The sequence below is a fragment of the Chiroxiphia lanceolata genome, chromosome 3, assembly GCF_009829145.1.
Source record: "Chiroxiphia lanceolata isolate bChiLan1 chromosome 3, bChiLan1.pri, whole genome shotgun sequence".
Classification (NCBI taxonomy): domain Eukaryota; kingdom Metazoa; phylum Chordata; class Aves; order Passeriformes; family Pipridae; genus Chiroxiphia; species Chiroxiphia lanceolata.
Window position 1 is genome coordinate 55767270 of NC_045639.1, and position 19212 is coordinate 55786481.

A 19212-nucleotide genomic window follows, 5' to 3' on the forward strand; every position below is an offset into this window, starting at 1 on the left:
GAGAAGCTGCAAGAAGCCTCCCCCATGTCCAATGGAGACAATGTCACTCAGTTCCAAAAATGGATCTGCCACCGGCCAAGGCCGAGTCCATCAGCAACAGTGGTAGTGCCTCTGGGATAACAGATTTTAAGAAGGGGGAAAGTTACAGGACAACAGCAATGCAGCCAAGAGAGGAGTGAGAATATGTGAGAGCAAAACCCCGCAGACACCAAGGTCAGTTAAAAAGGAGCCGGAGGAGGTGCTCCAGGTGCTTGACCAGAGATTCCCCTACGGCCCATGGTGCAGCCCATGGTGAGGCAGGCTGTCTCCCTGCAGCCCATGGAGGTCCACAGTGGAACAGATATCCACCCGCAGACCATGGAGGACCCCACGCTGGAGCAGGTGGATTCCTGAAGGAGGCTATGACCCCACGGGAAGCCCAAGCTAGAGAAGTCTCCCGGTGGGATCTGTGGACCCCCTTCTGGAGACAGAAGCCCACACTGAAGCAGGTTTGCCAACAGGACTTATGACCCCATGGACTTGTATTACAAGCAATTGTGTGATACACCTCACTCCAAATGTCTAAGACTCAGACATCCATATCTGCTTGTCGTAACAGACTTTCTTCATAGTCAGTGGAGAGGAACAAGTACTCCTACAGCAAAAAAACTTCTGACTTCACTGAGACATCTTCTCCAGTATGAGATGCACTGACCTGTGGAATAGCCTTTTTGATTCCACTGTTCATAAACAGTACTGAGGGCAATTATCTCTGCCTGAAAAATTGTCCAGCTGCCTAAGGCAGAAACATCCCACACTGAGTTAAATCTGACAGTGAAATTAAGAATTCCTTTGGCCTTTGGGAATGAAGGACTCATATACAATGCATATAAAACAAATGTATTTGCAGGCATGGAGACACATGCTGTCACATTATCCTTAAACTGAGTAGGTCATATCCTGTTATAGGTGTGGCCAATTCAGACTTCAAAATCAGAAACAAAAGTTGTTTAAACACTCCTCAATTTGCCTGCACTGAACTCTGAACCAGTGTTCAGTAGCAATAAAGTGCTATCATTACCTAGGCTACTTGTTTTAAAATTAGTCCAGATACCCAGGCTGTGTATGTATACCTTTAAATGCAATCTGTGCAAAGGTATGGCAATAAAAACAGAATTCTGTCAAGTCCTACACAAGCACCCCACCATGACTGCACAGCTGTGAAAACATTAGTCTAGGGAATAAACTAGTAAAAGGTAAAACTAGGAAAAGGTTATCTGAAACAATCTGCCAGTGTTTTCAAGCTCCACAAACCTACTTCTAAAAGTTTTGTCCGAAAAACCCTGAAAATAATACCCCTTGATAAACATAAGCACTGTTCAGGTACAGATATGTTGAGATCACGGCTAAATGCTTGGCTTGCTTTTTTTTAAAGTGACATGCTGCTTCCTGGTGAAGCATTATTGGAGCTGCGTGAAAACCTCTTTTCTGCATAAATCCTTCCATTGCTGTTAAATGAAGCCTAATCAGAGTCAGCTCTCCAATGTCAGTGGTTTATTCATGGTTGATAGTCTGACTCATCAACTCTCCTGTTGAAGGATGGTTTTACAAAGAAGGCTTTTACTCAAGGAGAGGAAGGGAAGAAAATTCTAACAATTTAATCACTGGGATTAGTAATCATCTTTGAAATGGTATTGCACCCAGTATTTTCTCTCAGGAAATACTCTGGTTCAGGAAAGCCTTTATCAAAGAGGGTGATTTAACATCTAAGAAAGAAAAGCACTGACTAATGAGTTAGTTTTCTCATAGGTTGATTTAGAGGAAATAACAATGCTTATACGTAGATACATTTTAAGTGACTTGTATAGACTCCTGGGCCTAAAGTAGGAACACTAATATACTTTTTCTAAAACAGTGCTCTGCTGGACACTGATATCCCAAGGAATAAAGCTGTGCACTGAAAGTAAGTTTACTGTTTCTATGACCACAGCTGTGATACTACATTTGTGTTACAGGATTGTACAGTCTTTAACAGAAAGAAGAACAAGACCTCTACTTCAGTGAAAATTAAATGAGACTGCAGCTTTTAAAGAGGTCTTGGTAGGTTGTTTGGTAAGTGTTATGGTAGTCATCATGGTATAAGAGTGTAAGAAGAGTAAGATTTTTTGGAAAGTTATTCGCTATGAGATCAGTTCATACTGATGAAATAGAAACAACTTTCTTGTCCAGAACACCTTTATCAGCCATAGTCAGATCAGTCTTTTCTTTGTTCTGGTAGAAAGGTGAAAGTATCCAGTTGTTTGTGGTTTTATAGAAGTGTTGCTTAACCTTTTTTAGCAGAGGCACGCTGAGATCTGTCTCAATGGGTCTAGCTGTGATTGTGTCTCACACTTTGATTTGAGTACAATAAAGCAAGCAAGATAGCTTTTTTAGCCACCTTAATCCCTTATAAACTATTAGATACAGAAACTAGCACGTCTTAATGGTGCCAGCTTCTGTTCTAAACTAATGACTCTCTTAGTGCTGACAGATGCTTTGTCAGGAGATGTTTATATTGACACTACTTAAACTGTGTTTAAACCAGTAAGTAATAAGGTGTCAGAGGAGCAAGAAGGCAAAATTGGAGAGGACATTAGATGTGAAGAGACCCCACATGGTTTAGAAAGAAGCAATATCTGTAACCATTTACTTTGATTTTTTTGCTTTTGTTTTTATCAACATGTATTCATTCATTATTATTGGAGAGCTCAAACTGTGTGGACATGGAGTTTGACAGCAGCTGATTTTACAAGCATCATACGTATGTGTATAGGCTGTTCCTGGCCATGGTTCAGATTTTCCACTGTGCATTTTATAATTATCTAAATATTTCCAAAGCTATTAAGCAAAACATTCTTTAAAAATTATTATTATTATTAAATTATTTATTACTTATTGGGCTTTATTATTATTCTTCTAAAGTGACAAAGAGTTTTCAGCTTTGATTTTTTTTTCATTTCAGTAGAAAACTGTCAACCAGCTGTAAAAATATAGACATGTACAAAAAATACATCTGGACACTTGTGAGAATCAAGTGTCTGAGCCATGAAATGAGAACAGGTTGGACAATGTATTGAAATTTATCTTCTAGAGTAATCTACAGGAAAAAAGACCTTCAGTAATTACCAGTTAAAAGAAGGACTGATAATATATCATCAGGGAGACAAAATCTGATGATTTTGATCTAAAATTCTTCCTTCCTGTCTGCCTCCTCTAATTTAATATTTTCTCCTACTTTCCTGTCTCATATGAATTGTCATTTTGTCACTGATTTTGCTGGCTTTGTACACTCAGCAGAAGGCTACCAAGTGCTCCCCTGGCTAATCAAAGGGTGAAAGGGCAGGTACAAAAATATTTAGTAATTAGTTAGTTAACATACTTTATTTTTTTTTTCTCCAGAGACCACTGTAATCTTACTTGGGGCTAGGAGGTAGTTGCAGTTATCCCCCTTTTGTATGAGCCAATAAGGAGTGTTTGGGAAAAACTTTGATCTGCAGATCATTTCAAATAGCAACTCAATATACTTAGGGGACTTGTTCTTTCCCTTTAAGGAATCAACTCTATACTTTTCAAAGCCTCTGTGTATGGTAAGAGTTGAGCTAAAGTCTAAGAAAGGTAAGACCTAGCTATTTTACTTTCACAGGAACACTCTCATCTTTTTCCATCTTGGTATATGATATGTTCAGCACAATACAGAAGTGTGGGGGGAAAATAAGCAAAAAAGTCTTGGCAAGGCATACTCACCACAACTCAAATTGTTTTCTGCTTTCAGTGCTGAAGTTGGAATACTCCAGAATTCATTTTCCCAGTCTACAATGTTTCCTTTCACATCGCAGCTGAGGTTGGCCAGTGTTTGTGCATTCATGGTGAAATTCCAGAGGCGGAAGTTGTAAATGTCTCCATTTAGAGAGCTCATTTCATTGCTGTTAGAGCCCAGCACCAGCCTCCCATTTCCAGGGATAACTTTGTCAAAGATACCTGGACAATACACTATATGATAGGTGCTTTTGGCATATATACCTATAGTCTCTGAGAAGCTGTCCCATACAACACAGAGCTGTTGAAAGGTTCCTGTGAAAAACTCTGCATTTCGGGGCAATGCATTCTCAAGGATGCACTGTGTGCCTGAGATGGACAGAAAATGGCCTTTTGTGGTCTTTCCGAAGCTGAAGAATTCTGTTGACAATGCATTAGTGTAGGAGAAAACCTTCCAGTCGTCGTTGTCATCACTGTTGCCTTTGGTTGCTTCGAAGCACAGGGTAAACTGGCTAAGATCTGGCACTGAGACAGTCTCTGCCACAGACACAGCATCTATGTCGGGAACCTGGGGAATGATGACTTTCTGATTCCTCAGAGACACAGCAACTAGAAACAAGAGCAGATGAGTAAATTAACAAAAAAAATTTCATCATATAGAAATACAGGCAGACTGGCAGCGGGGTTCAAAGTAAGATTCATTAAATCAAACATTCATTAGGTAGTATTTATCACTGTAATATATCAATAGCATACAACAAGGGGAATTAGACTTAGGAGTGCACTCTGCTGAAAATATGCAGAGATCCTTTCAATGGCACAGAAAATGCTCTGTAACAGCTAACAACCCCCTAGGTTGCATTAAGAGCAATATTAGGACATATTACTTACTAATTTCCAATTCTGCCTCAGCTCACTTTATAAAAATTACTACTCATTCATCGACTAAGGATGCACGAGGCAATGGAGTAAATCAGTTATCTGAAAAACACAGTATGACTTGCTTTTAAGATATATTATTTTGATTACTTGTCTGCATGACTATATTACACCAGTGAAGTTCAGGCCTTGCTTCTTTTAATTATCACAATAGAAGAAAGCCGCCATTACATTCCTTGGCAAACTGAAGCCTTTTGCTTCTGAATTCAGCTAATGGCTTTCTGCAAAGCATTAGGCATCTTCTCATTTTGTCCCCAGCAGCTTTCTGGTTGAATACTGCAATCGTGTGTTCATGAATATTTACATCCAAGCTGCTCTCTATTTGCTAACAGTTGGGTCAGCAGTTTTGGATTTTGCACAAGTGTCTAGAAATGTCTAGTCCTCCTGTAAATTATGTACTGCTGTAAAGGTATTTAGGCATGGGCAAAATTGCTCTCTCTAATTGTTATTAAGTATTCTCACTTTCATGGACAAAATGGCAGTCACCAAATGTGAGAAGACGTATCCCATGACATATGCTTTTTCTCCATGAGTACATTAATGACAATTCTGCTCACTCTATTTTGGAGAACATTAGTTTTCAAAATAAAATGTCAATATGCTCAATTTTATTGGTACATTTATGGTAGCAAAATTCTTCCAGTAAATTTCTCCACAGAATTAAGTTTCTGGCTATCAGACATGCACAGGCAGTCAAGATCAGATTGCAGCAGCTCCTGGTTTTACTTCTGGCTCCGCAGTTCTTTGTCAGACCATATCTCCAGCAAATGTTTGCTACCTCTTACACATTTTCACAGCAAATATGCTGGAAGTGAAACTGTGTCTTGCTGCACCTGAAGGATAACTCCCACAGTAGCTAATTCCTAGACTCCTCTGGGATTTTTCATTGATGTCATAACTCTTACACTAATTACTACAACTTTTGTCTTCTCAGAATGAAATAAAAACCTTTTTAATATGAGAGAGTGAGACAGTAGGGAAGGGTGACTGTCACATCATACTTGGGAAAAGATGCAGATGTACGGGGTATAAGGATTCTGTGTTGTCTGTGGTACTGCAAGTTCCTTTTGCCAACCAAGACACAGCTGCTTGCAAAGGCTGAGCTCTAAACTACCATATTTGGATATACACAAGGACATAATTTGACCAATATATTACATACTAAAAGAACATAAAGCATTGCTCACTATCCGCCAACCCACCAACTGCAGAACGGGAGGGAAGAGAGAAAAATACTGGGCTTTTATAGTTACTGGATTTACTTCATAGATTTATTTTTCTTCCCAAGGGAAAAAGTATGTTGTAACAATTTTATAGATAGAAAATGTGTTCAACTCTCCATTGAAAACAGGGGCATTTTTTTAGTGGGGTAATTATACTGTAAGCTCCTTTATGTAACATGGAAAGTGTTCCAGAAGAAGTACAAGGACTCACGACTTGGAAAAGAAGAAAGCTTATTCATATGAGCACTATCCAGCCTGTGTTAGGGTGGTCAGGAAAGTTGTGGACCACTTGGTCAAATTTAAACAGTATAGAAAGAGAAATAAACAGAGAGGACATTGCTCCCATACTGAAGAAATCTCCTCAACTTTGCTGTATGAAAGTGCAAAACTGAGAAGTATTTTGTCCCCATGAAGAAAACAGAATCCCATGCAGGTGTCTTTCCTGATTGCTGTTGCACACTCAGTCATCACACTGACGAATTTCAGATGTTAGTACTGGAGAAACTGCTTATTCTTTGAGGAAGAATATATATATATTCTTGGGATATTCATCCAAGTGTTTATACTACATCCAGAATGATGTTAAATTGTTTCTCTTAGGAAGACAGCTGGATTACAATGGACATGGGTTTTTCTGACACATTGTGATTTTCTCATGAAGAATGCACAAAAAACTTTACTTGCATCTCACTATCTCACATCTCATACACCCCTTTATGCATAAGCAAGCCAGGAGTCCCTAGACTGCATTTTACCAGCAGGGAAAACTACTTTCCTGTCAGCTGATGGGCTTTTCACCATGGTTCAGTGCTTGACTGGTGCCTTCGTCTGCCCTGTCACTGATGCTGGAAGAAATGTGTCAAACTTCAATGAGATCTACAGAAGTCTACATACCAAGTGCCTGTTTGAGAGTGTCTTGTTACTACCTCAGTGAATTGTGCTTTTAATCTGAGCTACTGCAGTACTACTCAATTGTATGCTAATTTGACATTGTCTCGAGCATTTCTGTACTAACAGCCATCTCTTGGCTCTCTGTCCTCCCCTTTTGGCAACTGAGTGACTTTTGCTGACCAGTGGAGCTATTACTTATAAAGTTAACTATTACCAGAAAATTATTTACCACGCCAGCTCTTCAGCTGGTGTAAATAGACATTCATTTCCCTAAGACTGACAAAGCTGCATTTGTTTACCGAAGCTGAGGATATGGCCCATCCATCTGCTGTTGGTGTATTGCAGTAGGTCACAATCAGAAAATCAATATTTGTGTGGGCAGCCAACTTGCTATGGATAACAGAACACACTTTGCAAAACTCATTTTGAAACTTGTTTGTTCTTACATAACACTGAGCTGTCACAGAAAAGCTGTTCTATTCCCAATCTACTTCCAAAACTCACTGACATCTGCCATGAGGATGAGCTGTAATTTCAATGTGTGTGTGCGCTGATGTCCTACTGTCCACTTGCTTTTATAACTTGAAAAGAAAGTGGTACATTATAATACCTTTACCAAACCCATTTTCTGTATCCACTTCCAGGTTAAATGTCACTATGATCTTTGTCTGTAACAACCTTCTGAAACTAACATAATTGCACAGCTGTGGGCAATAAGCAGAATACAGTTTTAATTTGCCCTAGAAGCATGTGGCCAGCTCTCCTAGCATCCATGGTCAAAATCAAGATGTCAGGTTAAAGTTACACATTTGGAGTAATGAAGTCAAATTCATTGGCCTCAGTCTAGATGCTTCACAAAAAGCCTTAACACAGACCTTCTGAACCAATATATATGAAACATTAAAATACAGGTCGCTGGTGAAGGTCTCTGATACTTTTATTCACACCGGAGAACAGTCTTCTTTTTCAAAATAAAAGGATTTCCAAGACTATTTAATGGTGCTATCCATGAACAGAAGGCACTATCCAACATGGCATGGAGGTAATATTTTTGCTTTCATAAAAATACATTACCTCTAGGTATATATACACAAAGGGCTCTCTGACTATGTCTGTGGACTTTTCCTCTCTTCCTCATTAAACACAGCTGAGGGTAACATTGCATCTTTAAATTCCAATTGTAAGTCATCTTACCCTTACAGTGATAATTAAACATTAAAATATTAAAGAGGAATAAAGAAATAAATCATTTGAATAATCTGACTGCAAATAATTTTTATGATCCACTTGATTTTACAACTTCTTACAACACAGCAAGAGTTGCTATTTTCAAATAGAGAAACCTTTCAGAAAATTTGCTTCACTTTCAGAAGAAAACCAGTGCTCCTAGAATTATTGCTACATTCATTTTGTCAGCATGAAAGGACCTCAGTAGAAAGAGATATTGTCAGCTCCTCTGTGATGTTACCTTTTTAATTTTAAGAACTGCACACAAATCTTGCTGTCATAATCAGGCCTACTTTTGTCTTATCATTCCTGGGAGTTACTATCTTAATTATTTTAAAATATATGACGTGCAATAAATATTTTTAAAATTTAAATAAAGGAAGATGTGCTTGTGACTGAAGACAGAACCGCCGAGCCTCCCTGCTCCGTGATTTTAAGGCAGCCAGCCAATCAGCAGAACATAAGTGTGCTACAATAATGTAAATGCCCAATGCAATACTAGTGTTCAGTTTAAGGTGTGCGACTTCTACAAAAAGAAAGTCTACTGAGAGAATGCAATTGGAAACTAAAGAAGTGGAATGAACAGTGAGCCGCATATGGGGCCTGGCAGTGATCATCCTAATGCCCTCCATTTAACGTCGCAACTTCTAATTAACACTTTAAATAAGAAAACAAACACCAATCAGAAGCTATTTGTACCCTTCTAGGAGAAAAAGCAGGAGTGTCTTGTATTTTGCAGTTTTAGGCTCTTTAAAACCTTTAAAACCACTGTTATGTGTCTAAGGAAGGGAAAGAAATATCAAGGAACCAGAACAAAAGGTAGCCATTTGCAACGTCAGTTCATTCCTGGAAGTTCGTTCCAGAGACTGGACAAACTCTGAGAAGTTCTACTTTCTGCACAAACTCCTCCCTACCACTGGTCATTTCACTGGGCCAGAGGTCTGGGCTGGTGTTGTTTCTATCTCAGCTAAGTTCCCTGTCATGCTGTCTTTAGGTTTCTATGTCCTCTGCAGGTATGCTGACCTGAAGGACATGCATCCTGCTTTCAAATCTGCCAGCATAAATTGGTAGAGGCAGGAACTGTTAGGCCTAAAATCTTTGCATGTGAAAAGTTTTTCTAACACATTTCCTGTCATGTGTCAGAATAAAATAATTTTGACTCAAAGAAAAATAAATTAGTTAAAAAAACATACAAGAGAACCCTGTAGCCTGTATCCTGCAGTCCCCTCATCCTTTCCCTTCTCATGGAGGACTTGATTCCTTTAGGAAGTGTCATTCTGATCCTTATAGGACATATCCTTCTAACATCTATAAAGGGATGAAATGCTTTGTTTTTACTTACTTCGTACATAACTGGCATTAAAACCTTTCTTTTGGATACTGAAGTCACTTTTAAATGACACAATCATTTCATTCCCAGTAGAGTTATAGGATAATCCTTTGGCAGTGATGCCACAAAGGTTCATTGGGCTTTCTCCATTGTCTAATGTCAGTGAATCATAAATGCAGCCTGGAGCTTCTTCAATGTCAAAATCAATAAATGTTAGCTGTATGATAAATCCATGAGGTGCTCGGATGATCCACTTGCATGCTTGGCTGTTGGGATAGTCACTGGGGAAGCACGGGGAAGTGAAAACTCCAGAGGGGTCAGTTAGCACAATCCTACAGTCGGAGCATCCATGAGCTGACAATAAAAACAGAGAAGGCTGGAGGTCAGGTAGAAAGGTAACTTAAAAGGCAAGTAATCATCAACACAATAAGTAAATGTATTTTTATACAGAAAAACATAAACAGAGATGGGAGAAAGAAAGGCAGGAAAAGGCCTCATTTCTAGTGGGTAAAATGTTGGAGGAATAGTACAGGAAAAGAGTATTTCATATAAGAAATCTTACAGCAAAGAAATAGAAATTATACTGTTAAATATTAATTTGTGAACATGATATATTTGCCATTAATATTGGCCCGATAAAGGCAAAGCGAATGCAGTCTTTTTGAATTCAGAAAGGCAAATTCTGAAACTGCTACTTCAAGAAAGATGACTGCTATAATTTCATTTTTTGACTGCTGGTCTGATGCTGACTGGTGGCTATCCCAGCAGCTCTATGCCATGCCACTGTTTCCAGAGAAGTGTCCCCAGAAAGGAGCAGCACGAGACAGGTTGAAGAGCAGCAGAAGTGGCAGTTCCTGAAGGTTAATCACCTGCATTTCCAGCTAATGCATTCCACGTCACCCAGAAGAGTAGCAGTGAGCTACTGGCTTTTGAATCAACAGTAAATTACTGTGTTCTTCCCATGCTGAATCAGCTCCATTGACTTATTTGTGGCAGTCAGGTTTTAAGAAATTCTTATTGTATTCCTCATACTCCTTTGCTCACCTGCTGTGCTCATCCACGAGAACTGCAAGCCCAGTTAGCCCCCAGGGTTGCGTTTCTTGTTTCGTTTACATTTGCTCATTTATCATATATTTACTTAGCATAATATATAATATAACTACCATAAACTTCCTGCTGCTAAAATCTGTAACAATTTGCCAAAGCATTACTGAATAAACTAGGTGGGAACTGAATATCACCAACAGATAACCTAAGAAAGTATTTGTCACATTTATGCTGAATTACTTTGTTAATATTCCATCAAGCCACAATTCTGAGTCAAGTACCACAAATACGGAAAAAATAGGACAGTGTGAATATGCATTATTAGCTGCCCAAACTAAAAAAAACTAAAAAAGTTTGTCAAGTGCAAACTACATATGGAGCACCTATAAAAGAGCGATAAATGCAACTTACTTCTCCAAAGAGCCCCTTGATGTTTCTTACCACTACTTGAGGTCTGATATTTTTCAGTCACATTTAAATGCTGTTTGGCCTAAGCAAATGGACCCTGACCCTGTAAAGCGACATGCCAAAAAAAGCAGTTTACATCCGCAGGTAGAATTGTTACACTTTTTATAATTTTTATTTGCAAAACACAAATCATATGACCGCAAAGAGGTAAAGAGACTGTTCATTATTTGGGCTCTCAGAGCCAAATGCAGGCTGGTCACATTAGAAAAGCTCAGTGGGATCCTTCTTTGTTCAAATGAGAAAAAAGGATTGTCTGAAATATTTGCAGGTAGTTTTGGGAAGAAGTAGTGCTCCTGGCATTGGAAAACTTCATCTGTGTAGTATAAAGAGAAGCCTATCAACGCTGATTTTCTTTGCAAATCTTTACAGTTAAAGGACTATTCTAACCTGCACTGCAACCCTGGTGTTCAATTCATTAACCAGAGAGGGAATATTTACTTATTAGTATGATGACTGTAAATCCTGCAGTTGTACAAACATATGATGGTTTCATTGAGTAGATTTTGCACAGATAGGTATAGCTTTTAGAGAACCACCCTAGATTGAAAGGAGGAGGAAGAACAGGAAAAGCATGCTCTATACCACAAGCCACTGCAGGCAGTCTGCTAGTCCAGGGTTAGTGAGCCTTTACAGGGCAGAGCAGCTGTAAGACAGTTCTGGCCGGATCTGCCTCCCGTTGGAAGGCTCACTGATTCAAGCTCCTGCCTTCCTTATTGCTAGGATGAGAGCTCACAGGGGCTGAGAATTTGGCAGCATGCCTCACTCACTCTCCTACTCATTCCTGCCAGAGAAACAAATGACACAGTCATGGGCAGTTGAGAGCTTTCCCTGAGCACTCAGATGGACTTGGAGTCAGGGACTAATCTGTTCAGCGATGTAAATACATATAGGAACATGAGTGTTAATGTATGCTCATTTGTTCTTGGACACCTAATGTAATTTTAAGGCATTATAAAACATTGCTGAACCAGATAAAATATGCTACTTGTCAGTAAAACTGTTGTTCCCTTACTGGTAGAATATTGCATCCAACCTGAGACTGGAAAAGTCAAATTTGTCCATCAGAAAGAATACTGATGTTCCTTGTCTTTATTAATTCTATTGATTGTCAATAGCCAAAACAAGACTCATCTTTTCTATTCATCTCTCCCTTGAGTATGTATCATTGTTTCGAGGCTGCGTAAAAAAAAAAAAAGTCAGCACACATCAGAAAAAATACTTTTATCCCTGCTGTCACTGCAAATATTAAAACACAAATGTTGTTTCTGGTATTTTTTTTAAATAATTTAATTTTTGCAGTAATGTATTCTCATTTCATTACATCCATACAGTTTTGTTGGTTTTACAGCAAAAAAACCCAGCCCCTAAATTTAGGTAGGAAAATAAGTGCTCAAAACTTTGCATACACAGAAGAAACAGATTTGGTAAGCAAAATAGTTTACTTTTTTTGAAGTGGGTTGGCTCCATTTTGGCATAGTAGCTATTCTGTCCATGACTGCAATTTGAAGGAGAAATATCCTGTTTTCATGCAAATGTCCACAGTAGTAAGTAAAAAGAAAAGAAAACAAACAACAAAACTATATATAAACAGAATGGTTTTGAATGGAACTTTTTGCACAGCTTCTCATGAGACAGTTATTTTTCTATAAACATCACCTATTTTACTCATTAAAGAGAAAAACTGCTGTGGCAACCTTAGGCTGTCAGCCAAAGCTGACAGATATTTTGCAATCCCATTGGCCCAGAGCAGTTCTGAACTACGGAGACTGAATACTTGTTGCAATACACACCACAAATATTTCCACAAGCAATCCAAGATATTTATTGATTTTAATGCGAACAAATTTAGGTATGATATTCCTGGTCAGGAACCCCACATAAGCAGAATCTGCTGACCTGTAATTTTTACCACTGTAGACCACAGGAAATTCACTCTCTAAATATATTTTATACAAATATATTTATACAACGCCTTTCTCTTCCCCCCCCATTCTTCCCCAAATCAAAATAAGCACCCCTTTAGATAGTGAAATCAAGCACTTAATTTCAACATTTTTTAAACTCAAAATTACACTTTCTTTTCCCTGCATCATACTCATACTTCCTATAATAAAAGAATAATTAAGCTTTTAGTGTGACACTTCAACACTGTGCTAAAAAGGGAAATGAATAAATACTTCTGGAGTACCTTAGAGCTTTCACCAAAGTTATCAAAGCAATTCACAAATGTTAATTGACTTCAGAAGGGGAATTAACTATAGTGGAAATGGCATGGAGATAATGGGAGAAAAATGGCAAAACTTTCCACAGATTTTGGGTTCCTCAAAGAAGAAATGAGACTTGATTTTTCTCAACTACTTGGTATTTGTACAGGGTTTTATATGCCCAAAGCACACTATCAATGACTTGAAACTGCAGCTGGGAGAGCACTCTGCCAATCTGGCCCACTGCAGAAAATCAAAAAATGAGTATTTAATGGCCAATGGAAAATTTTGGTCACAGCAATTTGGCTATCTTTGATAGGAACTTGTCAGTAAAGGCAGGAATAGAATCCCATTCTCGTTGTTGCCGACATTCCTAACCATGAAAACATTCCCCTCTCTTCTATGAGTCTCCTGCCAATTTTACATATATACCTTTCAGTTTCTATAAAGGGGAAAGTATCTTATACTAGTCTGAATCATCTGAAGACTGCCCTAAAACTAAGGGGCTAAGTGAAACAGTATGTGATGCATTAAAGATTGCACCATACCAACAGATGCGTACATGCAAACTTCATACCCTGTGAAAAAAAATTAATTGACCATCTTGTTCTGTCTACTGATTTTGTCTCTTTATAAGACTCTTTATAGAGTCCTAGCACACAATTCCACCACTGGAACTCATGAAGACACCTGTAAGCACTGAAATGCTCAATTTGAAAGCAACTTTCATAAGCCAGTTGTGGGCAGCTGAAGCAACAATCAGACATGGAGCTACAATACTTAACTGCAGATTTGGGAAGGAAACATTCTTTATATAACCTTATCACATTTGTTCATACTTCTCTTTTTTTTTAATTTTTTCTTAAATGACTAACACATTCCAGCACTTGCCTCCAAAATCTATGTCATATTTTCCTCTAGCTTCCCACATTTCTCTACTTCTCTCCATTATCATCCTTTCCCTCCAAACCTATCTTTTACCCTATTATGCTCTGCACTTCTTTATCAGGCATGAGTTTTGACTTCTACCTCTCCACCTGCTTTCATTTGTGCACTTATCCAAGCTCGGAGAAGTGCTGGACAAGTCTTGTTTGGCTGAGAATTTTCAGAAGAGCGCAAAAGCAATCCAGCTTGGGACACTGTCTATTTCAGCCCTAAAGACCTAAATTTTGTGAAGGTTAGGATCAAAAGAAAACAGCATCTCTGGGGAAAAAAAGTCTGCATTTGCAAATTGTGCATTATCCAGTTTGTTTTCAAACTAATTGACACCTTGGATTGGGTCTTTCTTTTTCCAGCTGTGGGATGCAGCATTTTCCACCTGACAGAAGCATAAATGACTACATACGTGTAGGCAGTGGCACAGGATACCAATGATAGCCTGCGTGGGTTGAATTAACACTACTGGTATTTTTTTTTAATACTTTAAAAGGTTCCCTCATAAAACAGAATGCTGCTGGATTTCATTTTGGCATGAAAATTAAATTTACTTCTCTCTGTAGATGATACAATTTTCATATGAAAATATCCTAAAATAAATCTGTGTCGCTCTGGAATAGAATTTTCAGAAAAAAACCCAAAACATTTCATGCTGACTCTAGTCATATTGAAGTGGACAACAAAATCTCCCCTGCCTGACAGAATTAGGCCAATCCTAAACCACAGAAAATCTTACCTAGAGTACCCAGCACTTTAGGCATAAAAAGCAGTAAAGAATTAACTATAATTTGCTTTCATGTTGACATGGGACACCTTTTAAGCACTTTACATGCATTTGAAAAGGCAGCACTTTTTTTGTGATGGTGATTTGAATTAAGAAGGAGAGAAGCACAGCCAGGTGACATGACAGAGACACTTTTAAGTGTGCGGTGATGGCCAAAATAGAAAAGCTTTACAATCATTTGCTGCAACAGCATGAAAAAAAAAATCTATTTTGATGAACATTAGGTGGAAAAAAAATTTGCTTTGAATAAGCAATTAATTGTCAGGGTTTTTTTTCTATTTCAAGGATGTCATAACACAAATATGGCCAAACATTAGGTTAGATGTATTTATGACTGCAAATAGATGGGTGAATGAGGTCAGAACGGGCACACCTGCAGACAAGCAAGAGGAAGGGCCAAACCACCAAGATGTGGGTGGCCTGGAATGGCTACAGAACAAACAAACCCGTGTTATTCCAAAGAGACACAAACACCAAACTCAGAACAGCTATCACATGGCAAGGCTTCCGCAGTAGCTTATCTTCACTTTAAAAATCATTTTGATGTAAAGGGGATCTGTAGATCTACAAAAATATCTATATTCAAAGTGTGACCATATTATTTGCAAAGAAATGTCCCATCATTCACTCTGAACATAAAGTAATGCTCTGTTCTGCTTACTCACTTGTAAGTTAGTTATGAGATATGACATAGACAATTTTCATGCATAATATGAAGCCTAGCACTCTTCTGGAGCCTCTGCAGAACAAACCATGTACTCTTGCTCTCTGTGCAACCCACACTTTTTGAGTTCAGTCTGAGAAAGTGCAAATGAGGAGATGTGACAGGTTTACTTTTGCTTCTATATTTGCTATCCAAATTGTAGAAGCTGTTTAAGCTCCCCAAAATATCTTTATTATGCTACAGTACGCTGATAAAAATTACCATATACATACATAATTCAATGTTAGCATGTATTGTAATCCTCAAAGGAAACAGACAATTCTAATTCTATTTAAACATCCAGATTTAAAAAATAAAATAAAGGACTATCTCTGCAATAAATAGAAGGAAAGTAAGACTCTCATCCTGATGTGTACAAAAGTTTGTCCCTACACATACAATGTTACAGGGCTGAGGTCTACTGTTTGGAAGCATAGCTGTGTCCCCTGATTTGTAACCATCACATGGCACAATTTCTACTTCAGCATTTCTACTAGGTGTGCACAGCTCTAAATTCACTGAAGTCTTGAGCAAACCCTAAAATCTCACAGATACGATTTGAATTTAAGCATGGACTTAAAATTCAGCAGCTGTTTAAAGTCCTCTCCTGCACAATGGTGCCTTTGAGTCCTGTATTTGAAGCTTTACAGCCCTGTCTTCAGCCTTGCAGCCCCCTCAAGGCCAAACGGGAGGGCATGACTCCATAACTATTGCCGTCTGAAAACCACAGGGGAGGCACTGCACGGATCCGAGCAGGGAAAAAGACTGTGCCATCCTATCTACTTCTGATCATTTTATTTTCTTTCTAATGAAAGAAGTAATAACTGGACCAACATAGGCAGACATCCATTCAGGGAGTGAGATCCGCTCTCGAACACACATACGATGAGTATGGAAAGCTGGTAACCATGTGAATAAATAATGCTGATTGAATTTGGGGGGAGACAGAGGTTGATCTTTTATACCAAACTGTAATGAAATAGTTCCTTCCAGACTTTAAATTTCCTTTCCAAATTACTTTCCACCTCAAGACCAGGAAGTGCAAAGTTTAATATGTAGAATTCCTAACAGGATAAACATTACAAGTTTCTTTGTGAAATCACCTGCATAGACTCATCAGTAATATAACCAGCATAATTTATAAAATAAAATTTTATAAGCTTTATATGAGCAAAACTTTACATTATTCTCCTGCAACACATAATCAAACATATTTTGCTCAGCATAAGTACAATGAAGTTGTAATTAGGAAGAATCTTTTGCATCTGTGTTATTCTTTATTTGCAAATGTGACTTTTTTTTGTTGATTGGTAAGAAACCACTATTTTAAGCGCTATTAAAAACTCAGTCCAGACTCTCATTCTGCATCATTCCCATTGCATCATCTTCACAGTACTTCTTGTACCCAGCAAGAATTTAAAGCCTCCATATTCCTGACTGGAAATAGCACATAACCCTGGCAGAGTCTTTTATAATTCAATGAAAGACAAGATTGTGTTCTCACAAAATAATTCAACAATTGGGATTTGGCCACTGAATCCAGGAGACAAAGGGAGTACTATGCCTTGGCCAGTCCTATCAGCTTGCCTCACATCATCTCTTGCTGACGCATTATGTCCTGCAACATATGCTTTAAACGGCTGAACCAGTTGGTGCACCTAAGAATAAAGAAACGGTAGGAAAAAAAAATCTCACAGGCTAATATAGAGACTTATATGACAGTGTAACTGTTGTTTATGAAATAACTTATTATTCCTGCTTCCTATTGCTCTAGCCCTTATTACTTATCAGTTTATTAACAAATTAAATTTGTCATCACATGTAATTAGAACTGATTATTTTCTCTCTTTTGTAGGACAAGAACGAAGCACTTAATTAATGAAATTGTATGTGGCAAATTGAAAACTGATAAAAGACAATATTTTCTCTTATGTTACACTGTCAGCCCATGGAACTCAGACCTGAAAAGTATCAAAGCAGGGAATATAAAACGCAGAAAGCGAACAGACATTTTTCCAAGCATCTAAAGGACCTCTGAATCCCTCCAGGTATAAAATAATTGATAAGGAATTGTAAAATAACTGTAAGGAATTGTAAACCTTGTGACTTATGTCTGAAATTAATCTTAACCAACTGATCAGGAACAGTATTATAGTTCCACCTTGCTTGTGGACACACTCCCAGTCTCTGGAACTCAACTGCCCATATGGCTGTAGAACAAGGCTCTGGCACTACTTAGGCCAGTCCAGACAGCATTTCTACAAACCCTTCCTGGGTACAGCTGAGCAGCCAGCACAGGTTGGAGGCCATTCCCAACATGCAGCCTGGATACAGCTACCCTAGTTTTATAAGTGTTTGCACCTGAGGCACAGCATGAGCTGGCCTCTGAGGCAGAGAAAAGCCCTGGGCATAATTTCATTTAATTGAGTAGAATTGGCCATCGCACGTGTGGAGAAGGGGAAGAAGTCATGTGAGGCAGCGACAAGGCTCTGTCTTGTGTATCTTATGTAGCAGCAAACAGAGCAGTTGTCACTAGTTTTGATGTTCCAACATTATACTGAAATCTGGGAGAAACAGGTGGTATTACATCCTGTTTCCAACATGATAATCAAAATTATCTTTCAGGATACACGTGAGGTCAGTAACAGCAATAATGTACCAAATAAATCAGGAAGAGCAAAGCTTAATTTTGAAATCAGGTTAAGATTAGAAGAGCAGAAGTGAAAATAGTAAATTACTGACTCAGGAAGCATTTACCAAGAACATAGGCAGTCGCTCCCTACCACTAAACCCAGCAGCAAGCTTTTCACTAAAACCAAGATAGCAGAAGCTGGTCTGCACTTCCTCTTGAAACAACTGTATGATACGGTCCTACACCGAAAGAGATTTTGTTATTTATTTTTTCATAAATAAATATAGAAACCATGGCTTGATTATTAGTCCTTTTTGTAAGGGACACAGATGGACTGATTGAGCATGTACCATTTGTATTCAGGCTGTTGAGACTTTGGACAGGACATTTCAGGGAACCTCTTGACTTCTCAAGCATCCTATCCAGCCCTCAAACTCAAAGGAGTTACCTAAGTATTGACATTTTCAGCACTTGTTACACACTGGATCTCCAAAACTTTATGACAGTCCTGGAAAGGTAAGAGCTGATGCTCTTCACTCTCTCAGAGTGGGATGCTAGCACAATACAGAGACCATTAGACATTCATTGTGCTTCCAGATATTCTATACTGCACCCAGGCCCCATTTTGTGCTAGAATTTGGTAGATATTTATTTCTGTAGGGTTATTAAAGCCCTAAAAAAGCTCTGACCCCTCTTCATCACTCTAGCACAGATATCCTATCCCCTGACAGCAACCAGCTTTATCACAGCAGTGACTCCAGCAGGTTTTGATTGATCTGGGAAATTAAGGGAACCAGCTACAATAGAAGAAAATACACTCAGAGCCAGGGTGGGGGCCCTGCACTGCCTGTTTCCCCTTAGTTGTTTGGTTTTGTGCCAATGAAAATGGAAGTGGAAACAAACACACTGACTAGGTAAATCTGCCCTGACCCATATGAGTAGAGTTCACACTGTAGACAAAGTTATGGATTTCCCCCAGAGGGAGGGGGTAATGTGAAAATCCTGCGTTACACCCATTGTAACTTAAGAATATTTTCATTGGCATTCCTGTGAT

The 19212-nt window shown here is 38.6% G+C and overlaps 1 protein-coding gene across 6 annotated transcripts in view; it reads right to left on the reverse strand.

The window, feature by feature from the left end:
- ADGRG6 (adhesion G protein-coupled receptor G6) overlaps positions 1–19212 on the reverse strand; it is a 109135-nt gene that overhangs the window by 58182 nt on the left and 31741 nt on the right. For all 6 annotated transcript variants that reach the window (XM_032683874.1, XM_032683875.1, XM_032683876.1 and 3 more), the window contains exons 3-4: positions 9397–9738; positions 3763–4383 (exon numbers count right to left, since the gene is read on the reverse strand). In XM_032683874.1, coding sequence (XP_032539765.1) covers positions 3763–4383; positions 9397–9738 — 963 coding nt within the window. The remainder of the gene's footprint in view (positions 1–3762; positions 4384–9396; positions 9739–19212) is intronic.